We start from the raw sequence: 20,113 nt of genomic DNA on the forward strand, positions 1-20,113 counted from the left end.
TGCTCATTTTAAAGCTGAGAGTGAACAATGATGCAGCCTCAGATTATGTAGGAATGTGGCTGTGTTATCAATGCCTTGACAGAAGAGCTCTCGACTTATACTCATGACTAGTACTTTTTATGCTTAGAGAAGCATCCAACTGTATTCTGGTGAAGTCACAGCTTGCTAAAATGGCTGCTACTATTTCTATCTACAGTGAAAACATGCGTCCACAGATTCTCCGAGCTCCATCAACAGCAATGAAGTAATGTGCCCAGAGTTTCTTTGGGTGGCGTCTCCAATGTGGCGAGATGAACACAAACACTGTGCCCCCAAGCTACAGGATCCCAGACCTGGTTAGGAATCAAACCCAGGGCATCCTGAACCGAAGCCAAGGAGGCAGACATTCTTATTAACCCTTCTTTAGTCGCGCGAAAATTATTAAGTTACTAGTTGCGCACGGAGGTAACCTCCGGGGCTAAAAATGCGCGTAATTTTCGTCCTTTGAAATGTTTTGGCATGTTCGTTTGCAGTATTCTTCGGTATAATTAAAAGAAATCCTTTTAAGTATTAGTAGGTTATTCTTACACAGTTTGTTTGATCTAATATCAGAATACTGTAGACCTTAACTGTGACGAATGGTCTTATGATATTGCCTACGACGATCACATCATATGAAATAATATTTTTCTAAAATATGTTTAGAAGAACAGAACAACAAAGTCATCGACCTAGAAAATAAATAATATGCACTAAAATATAAGGTTTTTTGCTTATTTGCACACGGAGGAAACGTTCAGGTGATGTCACTTGTCACAACAATGATCCCACACTCGCTCACAGGATGCACGATCGGGCTTAAATGCTGACAGGACGAGTCCAAATGAACAAGGAGAAAGGTATAAGGGTGGGGAGACCAACAGTTCAACTAAGAAGTTCAGTACCGTGCAAAATGTAATCGGCCCGGAGGAAATCTCCGTGAGCGACTAAAGGAAGGTTAAAGCCCTATCTGAAGTAAAATATTTTAGTAAAAATGTTACCAACCACTACACAGCCACCCCTGCTTCCAAAGACAGTAATAGCAAGATGGGGATCTTAGGATTCAGGCTGAGTTACATTTTTCACTGTAACTATTTAGATGATGTAAAATGTGCAGTATAAAGTAGTTTTCAATGTGTAATTTAAAGCAATGCAATAGTAGTGTAAATAAAATTTTAATATTGACAAACTCTCTTACTTGAAGCACTATGAGGTATGGATGCACGATAAGCCAGTTAGTGTTCATCAAGATTCACTTAGGAGGACTTCTGTTGACTGTATGTCAAGAGGAGCAGGATTTGCCTTTCTCAACTTCATTAGACCTCTGATGATAACATAAAGGATATTGCATCTAGGCTGATCAAGTGTTTTTTTTTTTTTTTTTTTTTAACACAGAGAAAAACATTTGAATACTCATGATACTCTGTGGATGAATTGCTGCTTTAAACTATTGTCCAGTAACTTCCTCCAATGTAGGAAAAACATACTTAATTCATTAAAAAAATTATGTACAGTAACAGAAAATGTAATCATCATAATCATCATCATGTTTCCTGGGTAGGGTACTGTTGGTGGGCCTCTTCCACTCCTGTCTTATTGAGATATGTTCTGTTGTTAATGACGTCCCCTAGTGTCCTTCCCTGATCTGCAAGGTCCATTTCTACTATGTCCATCCAGTGCATTATTTGGTCTTCCCACCACCTGTTTTCCTTCACATGTCTCTCCAAGTTAACATAAGCGGCCCTTGTTGGCTCCATCCTCATTACATACCTGTACTACCTCAATCTGGATATGCTGACCCGATCTAACAACGATGTCCCCATCCCAGCTTCCTTTCTCACCATGTCAGTCTGTAACTTTTTTTTTAAACTGAGGACCTCAGAAACTTCATCTCAGATGCTTGTAATCTTAATGAGTCCTTAGTGCATGTTCCGATACCATAGGTTAAGATCTATATGAAGTATTGACTGAACATCACCAGCTTTGTTTTTGTTAATACTTTGGGGTCCCAGAGGATTATTATAATTATTTTTATTATTATTATTATTATTATTATGATTTTTTCTTTTTTTACAATTGGCTTTACGTTGCACCGTCCCAGAGGAATGTTTGTACTTGCTGGTAAATTTGAAAGCTCTTCTGCATTCCATTTGCCACCTCCTTTGTGGCTAGTGTGCCTTGAAAAATTACACTGCCCAGGTATGCAAAGTTTTCCACACTTTCTAGAGGATGGTTTCCTAGCATGATGTTCACTGGTTATCCCTCTATGTTTATTGCTATCAGTACTGTTTTGGCTTTGCTTATCCTGAGATTGAATTCTTGGAACTTAACCTTCCATTCATTGAGCCTAAACTGTACTTGTTCCTCAGTTTCTTCCCAGATCATGATGATGTCAGCAAAAGCCATTGCATTAAGTTCACCAGAGGTTTTCTTGATGTTCACTATGTTATCCATGATGGTAATAAACAATAATGGGGGTAGCACACCACCTTGATGGACTCCATTTTTGGTCTGGAACCAGGATAAATATCCATCACTAAATTGGATATACAGGTGGTACAGTGCTCATACAGCATCTGAATTTTCCTCCCTAGTCCCTCTGGCACTCTGCTCTTTCTCAGGTATTCCCATACCTTCTCTCTTGCAATGGTGTCATATGCCTTCTCAATATCCAGGAAAACCATGAATAGATCTTGTCTCTCTCCCAATGTATCTCCATTAACATACAGACACTGAAGATAAAGGGCTTTTGTGAACCTATTAAGCCTGAAGCCATTCTGTTCTTCAAACTGCGTGTCTAAGATGACTCCCAATCCGCTCTCGAAGATCTTCTCAAGAAAGGCTCACCGACACAGATAGGTCTTACGGCGACGATGGGACAGGGAACGGCTAGGAGTGGGAAGGAAGCGGCCGTGGCCTTAATTTAGGTACAGCCCCAGCATTTGCCTGGTGTGAAAATGGGAAACCACAGAAAACCATCTTCAGGGCTGCTGACAGTGGGGTTCGAACCTACTATCTCCCGAATACTGGATACTGGCCGCACTTAAGCGACTGCAGCTATCGAGCTCGGTAGGAACATTATTGGAAGCATTTTCAGCAATTTCATTTCTTAAACAGGGGGATAATGGCACCCTTGCTCCAATCAGCAGGTATCCTGTTATCCTTCCCTACTGCATTGAGCACCCTGCATAGCCACTGTAAACCCTGGACTCCTGATGCTTTAATCATACCTGTGCTGAATTTCTGAGGATTTCCATTATGGCATCTTCTGAAGTGCTGCTTCTGTTTCTGCCCATGTACTGTGTAGGATTCAACAGCTGATTCTTTTGTTCTCTGATCTGCTTCTTTTTTAATAAATGCATCATTATTATTATTATTATTATTACAACTTGCTTTACATCGCACCGACACAGACAAGTCTTATGGCAACAACAGCACAGGAAAGGGCAAGGAGTAGGAAGCGGCGATGGCCTTAATTAAGGTAAAGCCCCACCCAGTATCTGCCCGGTGTGAAAATGAGAAACCACGAAAAACCATCTTCAGGGCTGCCGACAGTGAGGTTCGAACCCACTATGCCCTGAATGCAAGCTCACAACTGCACGACCCTAACACACAACCAACTTGCACGGTCTGATCAGCTTCTGATCGGTACAATAGGTGATCAAAATGGTTCGTCAGAACCTCTATGATGTTCTTTTCTTACCTAACCATGTTTCCACTGGGATCCTCAATTGCCTTGATGGTTTTCACTGCAATCCTTAAGTTTTTGTTTAATGACAAAAATTTAGAAATTTGAAAATATGTTCAATACTTTTTTGGCAGTACTAGCAAATTGAAACCCAGTCAATAACTGCTATGCTAACGTCCAGAATATGACAAAGACCTCTAAGTCTACCAAGTTATAAGCTTTCTCATATATGTTACTACAGACATCAGTATAAATCTCTGATTCTTTATAATTTTATCTCATCTCTGCTAGGCTTCATAAGTCAGCGGACATTGAAAGGATCTTATTCTTGCAGCTGACAATGTGATGAACAAGCATTAGGTTTAGATCATAAACTGCCGGGCTGAGTGGCTCAGACGGTTGAGGTGCTTAGCTTTCCGACCCCAACTTGGCAGGTTCTATCCTGGCTCAGTCTGGTGGTATTTGAATGTGATAAATCACAATCAATCAATCAATACTGATCTGCATTTAGGGCAGTCGCCCAGGTGGCAGATTCCCTATCTGTTGCTTTCCTAGCCTTTTCCGAAATGATTTCAAAGAAATTGGAAATTTATTGAACATCTCCCTTGGTAAATTATTCCAATCCCTAACTCCCCTTCCTATAATGAATATTTGCCCCAGTTTGTCCTCTTGAATTCCAACTTTATCTTCATATTGTGATCTTTCCTACTTTTATAAACGCCATTCAAACCTATTCGTCTACTAATGTCATTCCACGCCATCTCTCCGCTGACAGCTCGGAACATACCACTTAGTCGCTCAAACATATCGGCCTTGTGTCGGTGGATTTAATAGCACGTAAAAGAACTCTTGCAGGACTAAATTCCGGCACCACCAAAAACCGTAAAAGTAGTTAGTCAGACGTAAATAACAGTATTATTTATTAAATCATAAATCAAACACATTTCATAAGTTCTAATATAACTGATTAAAAAACTTACCATGGTTTCATCAATAGGATAAGAAGTTTTATCTGGAAAGATGCATGTGGAAAGACATGACACAACTTTCACAACTCCTGTTTCATAGCTTGTCTGGAGCACATTATCATTGATGTGGATATTTGTGCGCTAGAAAATACAAATATGGAAACTGTCAAAGGAAAAGATAGAGAAAAATATATTAATAAACATCTCAAATTCTTTTCCCTAAAAATTATTAGATAATAAATTACAAGAAAGAAAGAAAACAGAAATGGAATTGTTTGAATGATCACAACAATCGAACAGTTTATGCACTGTAGTCATAGAGAAAATCCAGGCAAACGATCAAGGCATATACGAGATCTGCACATTATTGACTCTGAAATGGAGGGGTTCAAACCTTCTATCTCTTGAATGTAAGCTTACAGATACATAGCCTGTATTGTATAGCTAAATTTGTCAGTTTGAATGGAACTGAACAGATTAACAGATGTTCATACTATCTTCAGATAGAAGATTTGAAGATCAAAATTGTTGGCAAGATGCGACTTTCAAAGCATTAAACAGAAGATAATTTATATACATTTCAATATTCCTAACAACAAAAGGTGAAAGAAGTTCTTAACACACCAACAATACTATTACCATCATCCTTTTAAAGTTCTCCCAAAAGGTAAACAAGAAACTTGACACAAAGTATTTAAAATAAGATCTTACCAAAAAGTCCAAGTTATGCGACATATTATGGAAGAGCCCTCCAACCATAGCTGCCAAATGAATAACATGAGTTGGATGATGTCTGTCAAATAGTGCTTTTGTTTGCTCACGATCACTGAAAAATAAAAATTACTAAAAATAATATTGCTTGTTGTTTAAAGGGGCCTAACATCTAGGTAACCGGCTCAAAATAATATTAATAGCAAATACGAGGGGGTACACAAAAATAACCGGAATAACATTACCGTGGGCGAAGTTTGTGTAGTACGCATTTCTCCACTAGGCTTGTATAACGCAACTCATTGCCAGTTCAGTGCTGCCTGTGTAGTTGAACTGGCTTGTTCTGTTCACCTGCAGTGATTGTTTTTCCTAGCACAGTTTTGCTCTTGTTTCATTTTTTATGATGGCAAGCTTAAGTGAACAACGTGCAAACCTTTTCTTGGGAAGTTTTAAGAAGATTGTGCAACAGTGTTCATCAAAAAAGACCCGATTTGTGGCAGACAGGAGACTGGTTCGTCCACCACGACAACGCACCTGCACACACAGCCACCGCTGTTAGATATTTTGGCTAAAAATGGCATGGTTCCGCTGCCCCACGCCTGACCTGGCTCCGTACAACTTTTTCTTATTTCCACGCATGAAAAGGGACTGAAAGGACATCGATTTGACAACACTGAAGAGGTCAAGAAAAAAACGAGGGAGGAGCTGTCAGCCATTTCTAAAGATGACTACAAAAAAATGTTTCGAACAGTGGAAGCACTGGTGGAACAAATGTATTACAGCAATGGAGAGCACTTTGGAGGAGATCAGGTTGTTTTGTAAAAAATTTGAAAATATGTAGCTTTTAAAAAATAATCCACTTGTTTTTTTGGGTACCCCCTCAAATGTAAAAGGTTCACTGAAATTTAAAAATTTATTTAACAATTTGCAGTTTATTAAACAATTTGCTTCATGTCGCACCAACACAGATGGTCTTATGGCAATGAAATGAAATGGTATATGGCTTTTAGTGCCGGGAGATCCCAGGATGGGTTCGGCACGCCAGGTGCAGATCTTTTCATATGACGTCCATAGGCGACCTACGTGTCGTGATGAGGATGAAATGATGAAGACAAATACACCCAGCCCCCATGCCAGCGAAATTAACCAATGATGGTTAAAATTCCCAACCCTGCCAGGAATTGAACCTGGGATCCCTGTGACCAAAGGCCAGCACGCTAACCATTTAGCCATGAAGCCGGTCGTTTTATGGCGATGATGGGATAGGAAAGGGCTAGGAGTGGGAAAAAAGCTAATATGGCCTTAATTAAGGTACAGCCTCAGGATTTGCCTGGTGTATATATGGGAAACCATAGAAAAACATCTTCAGGACTGCTAACAATGGGGTTCAAACCCACTATCTCCATATTGAATTGTCATTTGTGTATGTTTGTACATTTGTTTTAGTTATTACATGTGTTTGTATAAATTTGTCTTATGGCTGAAGATGGCTGAAAATAGTTCAAATAAAAAATGTAATGTAAACATTACATAATATAGTGGACCATTTCTGACATAATTTTTGTTATTATTGGATCAAAATGTATCATGTTACCACATCAAGAAATGGCACTGGCCTCTAATCACGTTCCTTCTAAATGTTTTCATGAACAATGCATGGAAAGTTTGAACCCAAAGGGCAAAGAGGAAAATCTAGACCTGCTAGCCTTACATGGTACATTGTTAGGGCATATATCCTATTTTGTGCCACTGCATGTCCCAACGCAGGAAGACCGAGCACGAAAGTATCCTCATGCATGTATCCAGAAGTGTTCGAAAGAAGGTAAAGGCAAGTGCCATGCGCGCAATGTAGTAAAGCGGTCAGGAAACATTGTAAAAGAGTGTAATGTTGGCTACCATGTCCTTTGCTTTGAGGCATTTCCTTCACACCGAAATAGACTGGATTACAAAAAATCAGAGTGTAGCCTCAAAATGCAGACTAAACTGTTCTGAAATTATATTATCAGTTATGCATTTTTATTATTTGCAGTGACCATACTTGGTCAAAATTTGATGTGTGTATTATAGGGAGAATAATTTAAGTGTTCAGACTTCTTCTCGCATGTCGTGGAAAGTCCCGAGCGAATGCCATATGGCTTCTGTCAACACAGCAAGATAAGAAGTGTTCTCTGCAGCGCGCAGCTGTCACTCTGTCCCTCAGTTAGAAAATATTGGACTTTTAAAGTGTGGGTAGTACTGGTTCGGTAAGCAATAAGAAAAAGAAGCGAAGGAGAACAGCTCTCACACAAGAGAGGTTAGAAGATATACAGGCAAGACTCCAGGTCAGTCCACATAAGTCGTTTCGGAGAGTAGCGCAGGAAAGTGGTATTTCACCGTCTTCAGCACGTAAAGCAACAAAATTGTTACGTTTACGATCTTATCGGACTCATTCAGTCCATAACATACTGCCTACAGATTTCAATGCAAGAATACGATTTTGCAATTGGCTAATAAATAGTGTCCACGACGGTATTGTGGATCCGAACTTTCTTTTTATGAGCAATGAAGCCTGGTTTCATTTGAGTGGACATGTCACTTCACAGAACAATAGAATCTGGGATACAGACAACCCGCACATTTTACAGCCGAGACCTCTGCATGATGTGAAGGTGGGTGTGTGGTGCGCTGTCAGTGCCCGACGAATTATCGGTCCAATATTTTTTCAGGACACAATTACTTCTGACCGTTATATTCACAACATTCTGGAACCATTTTTTGCTGAACTGACTGAAGAAGAGAAAAGGTACGGCTATTTCCAGCAGGATAGTGCAACGGCCTATGCGGCGCGTAGCTCTATGCGGCGGTTACGGGAAATTTTTGATGATCAGATCATCAGGAAAGGCTTATGGCCCCCTCGTTTGCCTGATTTAAGCACATGTGATTTTTATCTATGAGGAAATCTTAAACGAAAGTTTTACAGGAATAATCCTCGAACTGCAGAAGAATTAAAAACTGAAATTAGGAACATTGTGCATTCTATCGGTATCCATGAACTACAAAGTTTGTTTCGAAATCTCATTACAAGATGTGAAGCTTGCATTGCAACTGAAGGAGATCACTTTCAGCATAGTCTGTAAATACTGGTGAGTTCAGTTTAATTTCCCAGTTGATTTATTTATTTATTTGTTTATATATTTATTTATTACTGGCGAGTTCAGTTTGATTTCCTAATTGATTTATTTATTTGTTTATTAATTTACTTATTTGTCCACAGCATCTATGTAGCCGGTGAGTTCAGTTTCGTTTAGTTTCTATAGGCGCAATCATGCCACTTCTTTGAGCCGACTATGCCTGCTCGTCATGGCGGGCACTGCGCTCGCCGTCTCCGCTTCCCAGCACGCCTAATCCTCGGCACTCCGCTCTGCACTTTCAAATTAATCACCCTGTACAAGTAATACAAACAAAGTAAGATTGTCCTTTTGTTTTGAAACAGTGTGCATTCTAAATTGAGACCAAACTGTTCCTCACTTATGTTTTAAATCTTGTATTTTGTATTTTTCATTGTGCTAATTCAACACGTCTGTAACTAATACTAAATTCTCAATTATTACATTCATATGAGCTTCAAATGCGAAGAAATGTACCTTCATAATCTCTTTTACCCTACCCATCCATGTTCACTGCCGACATATGTCAACGTGAAAAATCTCTGGGAAAATATGTTAATGAAACCTAAAATCATCAATAACCTGTCCATTTAGGTTACAAACATTTGATCTAAAGAAATATATTGCAATATTAAAAGAAAAATAATTTGGGTAGATATGGGTTAACGTCACATTAACACATCACAGGTTTTCGGTGATGGAAGGATGAGAAAGGGCTAGGATTGGGATGGTAGCGACCATGGCCTTAATTAAGGTATAGCCCCAGCATTTGCCTGGAGTGAAAATTGGAGACCACAGAAAACCATCTTCAGGGCTGCCGACAGTAGGATTTGAACTAAAAGGTCATTGAATGAATATTTACATATATTTTTGCAGAAGTTGATTGCAAGTAATAATACGAGAATTTCTGTATGAAATTAATTTAATTTCTTGCAAGGAGAACCCAAAACAAAATCTTACCTTAAGTCAGCATCCTTTGATCGAACAAAAATCCATTCTTCATTTGGTCTCTTCTCCTTCTCTACAATGGTCTGAATTGCCTTTCCCACCAGTCCTGATCCACCAGTTACAAGAATAATCATCTTATCACCAGACATGATGAAATCTGTAAACATTGAATTCAGTATTACATAATGAGAAAATGTATATTTGTGAACAGGTAGGCTATACACTGACAGGCAACTGAATTACAGATACCTTGGTAGTAGTGTATAGCACCCCCCTTTCACCCTGATGATGGTGGCGATGCTGCACGACATGGACTCCACAAGACACCGGAAACATTGGGGAAACATACTGACTCATGACCGAAGCACAGACTCCCGTAAGTTTCTGGAGATTGGTTGGAACAAGGAACAGAGTCTAAGGTTCACAAATCTCTCCTGATGGTTTCCCAGATATGGTCAGTATGACAGAGGACAGTTAACTTTGGCAAGCATCCTCATGTCCATGGAGGGTTCATCAAACTAATCAATCACAATTCGGTCTGACATCAGGTTCCTGTATCATTCGCCAGTGAGGGATATTGACAGTTGTACTAGGCATCCCATTTCATCCCACATAGAGAACAGTTCTCAGAAGATGATATCACCACTATCTGCCTGAACTGTACCCTATTCGGCGATACACTCATATCCTGCCATTGTCAAGTATAGTACCAACTGGTACCTCAACTCATCTGTCCATTCAGCCTTTTTCCCCAGCTTCGCGAGTCCAATGGCAATGTTCTTCTGCCCCTCTCAGTCTTCATGCCTTGTGAGCAGAGGTACCCTAGTATGATGGTGATGGAGATGGGCTCTGGATGGCATGGCTGCTCACACATCACTGTTATCCAGCATTGAATTTGCGAACAATCTGCTGCACTATGGCCCATCTATCCCCTCTTACCATCCAAGGTACTAGACGGCAACCCCCGCCATTAATACATTGTACACCACAGCTGCTGACCCATGTGGTGAAGGTTTTGCCTGAATCCATGAACTTATGTAACAATGTTGACACAGTGACACATGGAAAGTTCTATGCCTGTATGACTTCAGAGATGAAATGGCCTGGACATTAGCACTGACAATTTAACCAAGATCAAATGCCTTGAAATCTTATGTCCAACACATCCTGAGCTCAGCTCTTATTGACATAGACAGTGCAAGGTCTGACAATATCTTAGTCACGTGCCACATTGTACTATTATATTCACTGTGCCGACCACAGCTCCATTTTGGCAAAACTGAAGCTAATTCAACTGTTCATCAGTGTAAATATAGTTTGCTAATTTCAAGATCCAGAAAGGTGTCTAGCAGGTCTGTATACTGTCACCTATGCTCTTTAATATCTATACGGCAAGTACATCACGAGAGTTGCACTTGAGAAGTTCGATGGTGGATTTCTTCTTCATCATAATCATCATCATAAGTCGTGTAACTCATTACTGAGCGTCGTGACCCCATTTGACTTCACACAATATTCTTGATTAAGCCGCGCCAACTTTGACGATGTTCAGCTTCCCTTCAAGCCTGCTGAAGAGTCAGACCGGTGATACGCAGAACTTTATCAATCCACCTGATCGATGTCCCTCCTCGTGGTCTTCTGCCGACAACTTTGCCTTCCATGATACACTTCCCCAGATTTTCACTACCCCTTCTTACAATATGTCCGAAGAATTGGACGATTCTCCTTATGACGCGAGAAGAGAGACGTTCAGAGATATTCAGTTCTTGAATAATAGATGTGTTAGTTCTTCTTTCCGTCCAAGGTCAAGGGAGAATCCTTCTCAAACACCACATCTGAAAGGCATCGATATGGTACTTATCTCTTGCCTTGAGGGTCCAGGCCTCGGAACTATAAAGGAAGACAGAAAACACAAGAGAATCAACTAGTCTAATCTTTGTACTGTTTGTTACTGCTCTGCTCTGCCATCAGCAAAGCACAGGTTACTGATTTTTCATCCTTTAGTAGCAAATCTGGGAACTTTGGCCATACAAGTTGCCCGAAGTATGCAAGAGATTTCTGGTTAGTGAGTCTAAACTGTCTTGCTCTTATCTTCTTGGTGACTTTTAGTTTTAGCCATATTTTCATGGACAACAGATTGTGGTCACTGCCACATTCCGCTCCAGGAAAGGTCTTACAATCTAGAACAGATGTCTTCCAACGTTGTCTCACCAAGATGAAATCAATCTGATTCCTGACTCTATCATCAGGCAATATCCAAGTGTACAGGTGCCTTGGGTGATGCTGGAAGAGGGTGTTGCAAACTACCATGTCATTGCCAACACAAAACTCCAGTAGCTGCTTTCCTCGTTCATTCCTTTCGCCTAGACCATAACGACCAATCACAGATCTGATGTCAGTGTCTCCAATCTTAGCATTGAAGTCACCTTGGATTATTACAATTTCCCTATTTGCAAACAAATTGATGGTATATTCTAACAGTTCATAGAACTCTTCTATTTCAGCATCTGATGCTGCAGCTGTGGGAGCATAGATCTGGATAATATTAATCCTGCAAGGGGAAGCATTCAGTTCAATGGTAATGATTCTATCACTGATGAGTTCATAGCCTAGGACAGTGTTATTCAGTTTTTCAGGAGCAACAATTGCAACACCATTTTGACTCGTATCATCGCTTCCCGAAAAGTATACAGTATTCCTTCCATGAGTTACAAAATGTCCATATCCTTTCCAATGAGTCTCGCTAAGGCCAAGGATATCCACATCATGTGAACTATTGCAAGTTTCCCTGGCTGTAGGGCACTACGGATGATCCATGTTGCAATCCTTCTAATGACTCTCATAGAGAATTTACTGTGACTGGTTAAAAGAGGGGCTTCTCTTCTTAGTGGTATGAAAATATCTATCCTAAATTATGCAGATGATACTGCATTTATTGCCAATGGCTAAGCTCAGTTTTTCAGTCAAAAATGTCATTGCTAGATTGGGACTGCAAATTGTCAAGAACAAGACCAAAATAATGATGGTTGATACAGCCAAAAAATCAGCCCATATAGACATCTTCGAGGTACTGGAGAACATCATTGCAGTCATTTTCATTTCAGGTAACTGTGCTCCTGAGATTAAGAGAACAGCTATGGCCAAACCTGTAATGATGAATTTGTCCTGTTTGTAGTACAATTGCTCTGTCACTGAAAATGAAAGTAGTATTCAATCTGGTATTTTCAGTTTCCCTGTATGGAGCCAAGATATGAACTCTTCATGCCACAGAGCTCAAGAAACTCAATTATTTTCAAATGTGGTGCTGGCAAATAATGTTACAGTAAGCATACCTTGGACAGCATTTTTCACCAATGATTCCATTATTAACCAGCTCAACCTCAGAATCAAATTATCAACAATATGTAAACAAACAGTTTTACAATTCTTTGGACACACTATGCAACATGGGAATGACAGCACAGAAAAACTGATCATTCTTGAAAATGTTTCCGGCAAGAAAGATTGTGAAAGAGTGCCCACTCGATGGTCGAATAGTCGCCTTGGTAAACAAAGTGACGGGTTCCAACAATTTTATCGTAGGATATAAACTTCATGGTTTTGATCCGTATTGAATTGTGATCACAATCAAAAGGGGCTCTGGTTAAGACGCAGCAGGTCGTTATGCTACTTAGGTTCCAAAATGGGTAAAAAATAAATAAATAAATCCAATGTAAATTTTAATCTTATACCAGTTGTAGGGCCTATAGTATTATTTGAAGTAATTCCACATACTGTATATGAGTTGACTATGTTTGTAACTACAGGAGATATTATAAGTAGAATTTTGTAAATATAAATTTATTAAGGATGAGCTGTGTGTTTAATAGAAAACATTGTTAGCGTAAACTGTATGATATTGTATTCTAGGAAAATTTTCTTCTCTTGTTAATTTAAAATGTAATGCTTGACAATATATTTTAGTGTACCATTTGCCACCGGGTAGACACCTCATTTGCAAATAAAGAGATTTTGATTTGATTTGAAATGACCACCAGATTCTGCAATGGAGTTTTGGAAATTTAGATATGCCAGCACTGTAGCAGAGCCTGTGGTTCTAAAATTCTTTTCTTCAGCCATCCAAGAAATTATAATCTATGACTCTAATTCACTCAGTATATGACCAGCCACAGAATCCTTATGATGATGATGAGGAGGAGGAGGAGGAGGAGGAGGAGGATGATGATGAGGTTGCTTAAAATGTAGAAGGCTTGGAATAATTAAATAAATAATTGGCATGAGAGAGAATGGATTACGGTGTGTCATTTAGGTTCCTTTCACTGATTAAAAGTTCTAGAAAAAGTTTAATGTTATACTGTATATACATATATACTGTGTGTGTGTGTGTGTGTGTGTGTGTGTTAAGCAGAATATGCTTGTAGTTTATGGTTGCTGATATTGTGATGGTAGTCAAGAGATCTACAGTCTTTTGAGAAATCAAAATGATAGGTATAGTAATTTATTCATGACATTTCAAATATCCCACAGGTGTCTGTCTGTTAGGTCATCAGCCCAGAGGCTGCTTGGATCCTCAAATAGCACCACCAAAGGTTATGCAGTTATAGGGAAACTGCAAAAACCAATGGCAGAGCCCAAATGAGGCGTACTAGGCAAGATGAGAAGTGAGGTAGTTTGCCATTGCTTTCCTCACTGGACCAGAACGTACCATTGCAGCACGACTGATCCTATGAGCAACACCTTTCATAACACTCAGACACTAGTTATGTCCCAAATGTCATTACTCAGCACCACTTTTACCCCAGCAGCTTCCATATTGGCACAGCCATGGATGAGACTGGGACTTCAGTGGAAGCTACACTTTGCTCTGGCCTGTGCCAAGAGACAGATACAAAAATACTGCATCCATCAAGAAATGGCAGGTATGGGAAGAAAAAATAAAAGTTGAGAAATATGGTACCGGTACACAGTTATAGTATATAAGAAATGGAGAAAAAATAGGATTAAAGAACCAGATTAAAATCGTCCATGATCTTCAATTTCAATCACTACTGATCTGCATTTAGGGCAGTCGCCCAGGTGGCAGACAGAATCACACAGACCTACGACATGCAACAGAAAAAGACACCGCCTATTAACTTTTAAGAATCATGCTAATAATTTCTTTTAATGATCTCTCTAAGTAATAACACTAGGCTAGGAATATCGGCAAATAACCCAAACAATAAAATAGGCCAAATTAGTATAAAATATTAATGATAACTGAAATGCTTAGTATTGAATTTCTAACAACAAAAAAATCTCAACTTGATTACGAATAACAACTTGTGTGACAATTCTTAGCAATGAATGCATGCTGCATAATTTGACAGAATTTTTCTTTAACTACCGGTACTTTGCATTCATCATAGCCGTACCAGTACATTATTTGACTGAAACGAGAGACGTCCATAAGCGCCTAACACAAGATATGTGAGTAAAACATTCTAGTATAACACCACTTACTTGCGAAATCCGGAACACGTAGATCACTCACTATCTAGGCTAGTAACACATTCGGAAGCTGCACCGGTATCCCATAGTTCGATGAAGTTGATGCAGATTTCATTAGTTTTGATAACTAACGCATTGCCAATCATGATTGACAGAAAAATCACTGTAAAGCTGTCCGAATATCACTTTGTGACAATCAAATACAGAGAGTGTAATTTCTGTCCTTAACAAAGGTTTATATTTTTTTATACATTCCTAAAAAAAGAATAATGATTATGTTTAAATAATAATGTTCTTTCAAAATTGAAACACTCTGTTAACTAGTGACATAATCCGTACATTGGCGAAACTCATGCTACGTAACACTTTTCAAGTATGGCCAACTAAGAAAAGAACACCCTGTTTAAGTTTCAAGAGGGATCATGTATGGACATACTTCCTCTTTGGTTATTTGGATATGAATGGGATGGGATGCAATACGGGTACTAATGCTAACAAAGAGGATGTAATAAACAGTCAAACAGATCCTGCCTAGTGATAGGATAATCGAATAACCTCCAACCAAGACCAACTATATTACGCGAACCTTTTCTTGATACCTGAGCTCCCTAGTGGTGAATCGGGAATGACAGCACAGAAAAACTGATCATTCTTGAAAAATGTTTCCGGCAAGAGAGATTGTGGAAGAGTGCCCACTCGATGGTCGAATAGTCGCCTTTCTTTCTTAACCTGTTTACCCTCCAGGGTTGGTTTTCCCCTCGAACTCAGCGAGGGATCCTACATCTACCGACTTGTGAAGAAATGTATAGATGAACTGTTATGAAAAATAAGTAGGTCTATACGGTAGGCCTACGCCTTTTTTAAAGTTCAAATTCAGCTTTACCCTATTCTGAAACTAGGAGGGCCGGGCTGAGTGGCTCAGACGGTTGAGGCGCTGGCCTTCTGTCCCCAACGTGGCAGGTTCGATTCTGGCTCAGTCCGGTGGTATTTGAAGGTGCTCAAATACGTCAGTCTCGTGTCGGTAGATTTACGGGCACGTTAAAGAACTCCTGCGGGACTAAATTCCGGCACCTCGGCGTCTCCGAAAACCGTAAAAGTAGTTAGTGGGACGTAAAGCAAATAACATTATTATTATTATTATTATTATTATTATTATTATTATTATTATTAAACTGCGAGGAGAGAGTTTCTTTTGAAATGGCAAATTATTAAACATAAACTGTTTCAATATCTTGGAACCTGAAAATAAGTACAGTGAGACGGAATCTTTTTCTTTATAAAAAAAATTGCTTTACATTGCACCAACACAGATAGGACTTATGGCGACGATGAGATAGGAAAGGCCTAGGAGTGGGAAGGAAGCGGCTTGGCCATAAGCAAGCTACAGCCCCAGCATTTGCCTGGTGTGAAAATGTGAAGCCACTATCTCCCTTATGCAAGCTCACAGCTGCGCATCCTTAACCGCACGGCCACCTCACCCGGTGAGACAAGCTGCAGCAAAGCTAATGCTGTGAGCTTGCAGTTGCAATCAACAGTATTCTGTAAGAAAGACGTCGGCTCCCAGACAAAACTATCTTTACACTGGTCTGTTTTCAGACCAACTTCGCGGTACGGGAGTAAACGCTAGTTGGACTCAGCATATCTTATTCATAAGCTGGAAGTAACAGATGTGAAATTAGCAAAATGATCGCTGGTGCAGACAGGTGGGGAACAATGGCAGGAGGATACTCAGAATGAGGAGATAAACGCTAAGTTAGGAATGAAAATGAACTCGACTGATAAAGCTGCATGTATAAACCGGCTTTGGTGGTGGGATCATGTGAAGTGAATGGAGGAAGATATGTTACCTAGGAGAATAATGAACTTGGTTATGGATAGTTGGTGAAGTAGAGGGAGACCACGACAACAATGGTTAAACTCAGTTTCTAATGATTCAAAGATAAGAGGTATGGAGTTCAATGAAGCTATAGAGCTATGAGGGCAGATCAAATATAAACAGGAATTCTTTCTTTCTTAATCTGTTTACCCTCCAGGGTTGGTTTCTCCCTCAGACTCAGCGAGGGATCCTACATCTACCGACTCCATGGTAGTGTCCTGGAGCGTGAGACTTTTGGGTCGGGGGATACAACTGGGAGGAGGGCCAGTACCTCGCCCAGGCGGCCTCACCTGCTATGTCGAACAGGAGCCTTAAGGCGGCTACACACGTTACTGTATAACTGTGCGATTTAACTGCACCAACAGAACTGCGGAGATTTATCTCACGTGTGGATGGTTAATCGTTGCAGTTATTTCTGCTTGCACAGTTCATCGGAGCAAGTTCATTTTTCTAACCAATAAAACTGTGTTGATTGCGTTTGCACAGTTTTATCGCAATGTGTGGACCTTGGCGGCTGCCGATTGCTCAGTTCAAGTGAGTCACTCGTTAAGATAACACAACATGTCTCAGGAAGACCAAAGCGGATATCGTGAGCATTTAGAAGCTTTCATTGAATGCTATAGAAATGAATCTTGTCTCTGGCAGACGAAGTCTAAAGATTATCACAATCGGAACAGAAAAGATGCCGCCTACAGTAAGTTGCTTGAAAAATATAAATTAATTGACTGCAAAGCCAACAGAGACGTAGTTGTAAAACAGATTAATAATCTTAAGAGTTCTTACAAAAAGGAGTTAAACAAAGTTAAACAATCTAAAATAACGGGTCTGGCACTGACGAGATATACACTCCGCGTTTGTGGTACTTTCATCTATTGGAATTCTTATATGAACAACACATACTACATGTAACGCTAAGAATAATTTTATCGTAAAATCAACGTTAAGGCGGCTACACACGTTACTGTATAACTGTGCGAAACCGATAACTGGAATGTATTATCTGCAGCTGTCTTGGAGTCTTTTCCCCGAAATATAAGATGCTTAATGGAAATTCTGCAATATCCTGTAAATTTCCATGTGACAGTTGTACTTCTAATGTTACGCCCTGCCAGGAATTGAACCTGGGACCCCTCTGACCAAAGGCCAGCACGCTAACCATTTAGCCATGGAACCGGACCGAACAGGACTAACGTGCTGTTATTCTGTGGTACGAAGCGTAACTCATTTAATAAATTTACGTGTGAATATTGCTTTCTCTGTAGTAGCCAATCTTTAGACCACACGCTGCGTGTCTTCTTTTGCTTTTTCATTATACACACACATAGGCCCAACACCGCTAGTACGTCATCATCGTCCGTCGATGACATGTTGCTTTGATAAATGTCTGATGAGGTGATGAGTACTGTCGATCGACGCAGTTATCTGTACCGTGTGGAGGCTATAGGGATTTCAGTTTTACTGCGCAGTTCATCGTTGCAGTTAAATCGCACAGTTATACCGTGATGTGTGTAGCTGCCTTTATGGGAGAGGGGGATAGGAAGATTGTAAGGGACAGACAAGGAAGAGGAAAGGAAGCGACCGTGGTCTGAAGTTAGATACCATCCCGGCATTTGCCTGGAAGAGAAGTGGGAAACCACAGAAAACCACTTCGAGGATGGCTGAGGTGGGAATCGGACCCACTTCTACTCAGTTGACCTCCCGAAGCTGAGTGGACTCCGTTCCAGCACTCGTACCACTTTTCAAATTTCATGGCAGAACCGGGAATCAAACCCAGGCCTCCAGGGCTGGCAGCTAATCACGCTAACCACTACATCATAGAGGCAGACATAAACGGGAATTTTTTAAAAATTTATTGCATCAACCAAAAAAATACATACACATATAGAGATCACATTTCTACATAGTATCCTGCCTTCAATACACCTTTTCTCTATCGGATTGGTAAGTTCTTAATGCCGTCCTGATAGAAAGAAGAGGGACATGTATGGAGCCAGTTGCGCACGAACTCTTCTACACTTGCATCATCATCGAACCGCTGTCCTCTTAGGTCTTGTTTGAGTGGTCCAAATAAATGTTAGTCACAGGGTGATAAATCTGGACTGTACGGAGGATGTTCCAGAGGTGTCCAGTGAATTTCCTCCAGTTTTTCCTGTGTTAAAGCGGCAGTATGCTTTCTTGCATTGTCATGGAGAAGAATGACATTTCACATCGGTTACCGGAGACACGCAGCTTTTGCTTTATCCAAAAGGCAACAGTAATAGGCTGCATTAATTGTCCTTTGTTAGTGAAGAAAATCCACCAGCAAAACGCCTGCGGAGTCCCAGTAAACGGTTGCAAGCACCTTTCCAGCAGATGGGCATGTTTTGGCCATGACCGGACCTGCTTCGTCTCTTCACCGACACACTATGCTTGCTTGCTTTGACTCTGGGGTACAATTTACCTTTGGGCTAAAACAATTCGCAAAATTTTTAATCGCTGATCTTCACCAATAATGTCACGAATGGCAACAGTGTTGTCTGCAGTGATGCTTGTCCATGGTTTTCTTTCATGAGGTACATTTTCTACAGCTTCTCTTCCTGCCACAAATTATTTAGCCCACTCGTACTCTTGAGTCTGTGAAAGTGTTTCTTCCCCAAACTGTGCACGGAACCATCTCAAAATTTTGGAAGGTTTGGTGTCCTCTTTTGCGAGAAATTGATAATAATGCGGTACACAACAGATGTGTATACCTCTTGCTCACTCATGGTGTACTGAAGCAGCCCAGCTATCCACCAACATCCTGGCAAAGCCCCCCCTCAGAATTACTACTAACAGCAGCGGTACATTCAAATTCCCGTTTATATTTGATCCGCCTTCCTAGTTACAAATAGGAGATTGTGGAGGCGTTTAGTAAATTCACACAAGCTTGCAGACTAAACACTGAAAAGCATAACAGTCTATAATGAAAATGTATGTACAGTATGTTTCAATCAGTAAAAAATCCAAGCTTCTGGTATTTCGTGGCTTTCAACCTTGTGACTACTAGCCATGGGGAATCGTATTTTACGTAGACACTGAACCACAGTTATAAGTAATACCAATATGCAATGACCGGGTACCAAACCCAGTCTGCCTTTGTGGGAAGGCAGTGATTAAGTCACGAGCTGACATGCTGCCTTAGTCATTCAATTTCAGTGAATGATGAATCATTTTCTTGACAACAGGACATATCGTTATTAATTCAATTATTCTTAAGAAACTGTACTCTACTGGAGAAGTAGATGGAGAC

General features: G+C 40.2%; 1 protein-coding gene across 1 annotated transcript in view; it reads right to left on the minus strand.

The window, feature by feature from the left end:
- Gmer (GDP-L-fucose synthase-like protein) overlaps positions 1 to 15,220 on the minus strand; it is a 70,798-nt gene extending 55,578 nt beyond the window's left edge. Inside the window, exons 1-4 of the mRNA XM_067144035.2 lie at positions 14,982 to 15,220; positions 9,492 to 9,636; positions 5,386 to 5,500; positions 4,687 to 4,815 (exon numbers count right to left, since the gene is read on the minus strand). Of these exons, the coding sequence (XP_067000136.2) occupies positions 4,687 to 4,815; positions 5,386 to 5,500; positions 9,492 to 9,628 (381 nt within the window). The 5' untranslated portion in view covers positions 9,629 to 9,636; positions 14,982 to 15,220. The remainder of the gene's footprint in view (positions 1 to 4,686; positions 4,816 to 5,385; positions 5,501 to 9,491; positions 9,637 to 14,981) is intronic.
- Positions 15,221 to 20,113: the final 4,893 nt, after the last annotated feature.

This window comes from Anabrus simplex, chromosome 1 (genome assembly GCF_040414725.1).
Source record: "Anabrus simplex isolate iqAnaSimp1 chromosome 1, ASM4041472v1, whole genome shotgun sequence".
In the NCBI taxonomy this organism is placed as follows: Eukaryota; Metazoa; Arthropoda; class Insecta; order Orthoptera; family Tettigoniidae; genus Anabrus; species Anabrus simplex.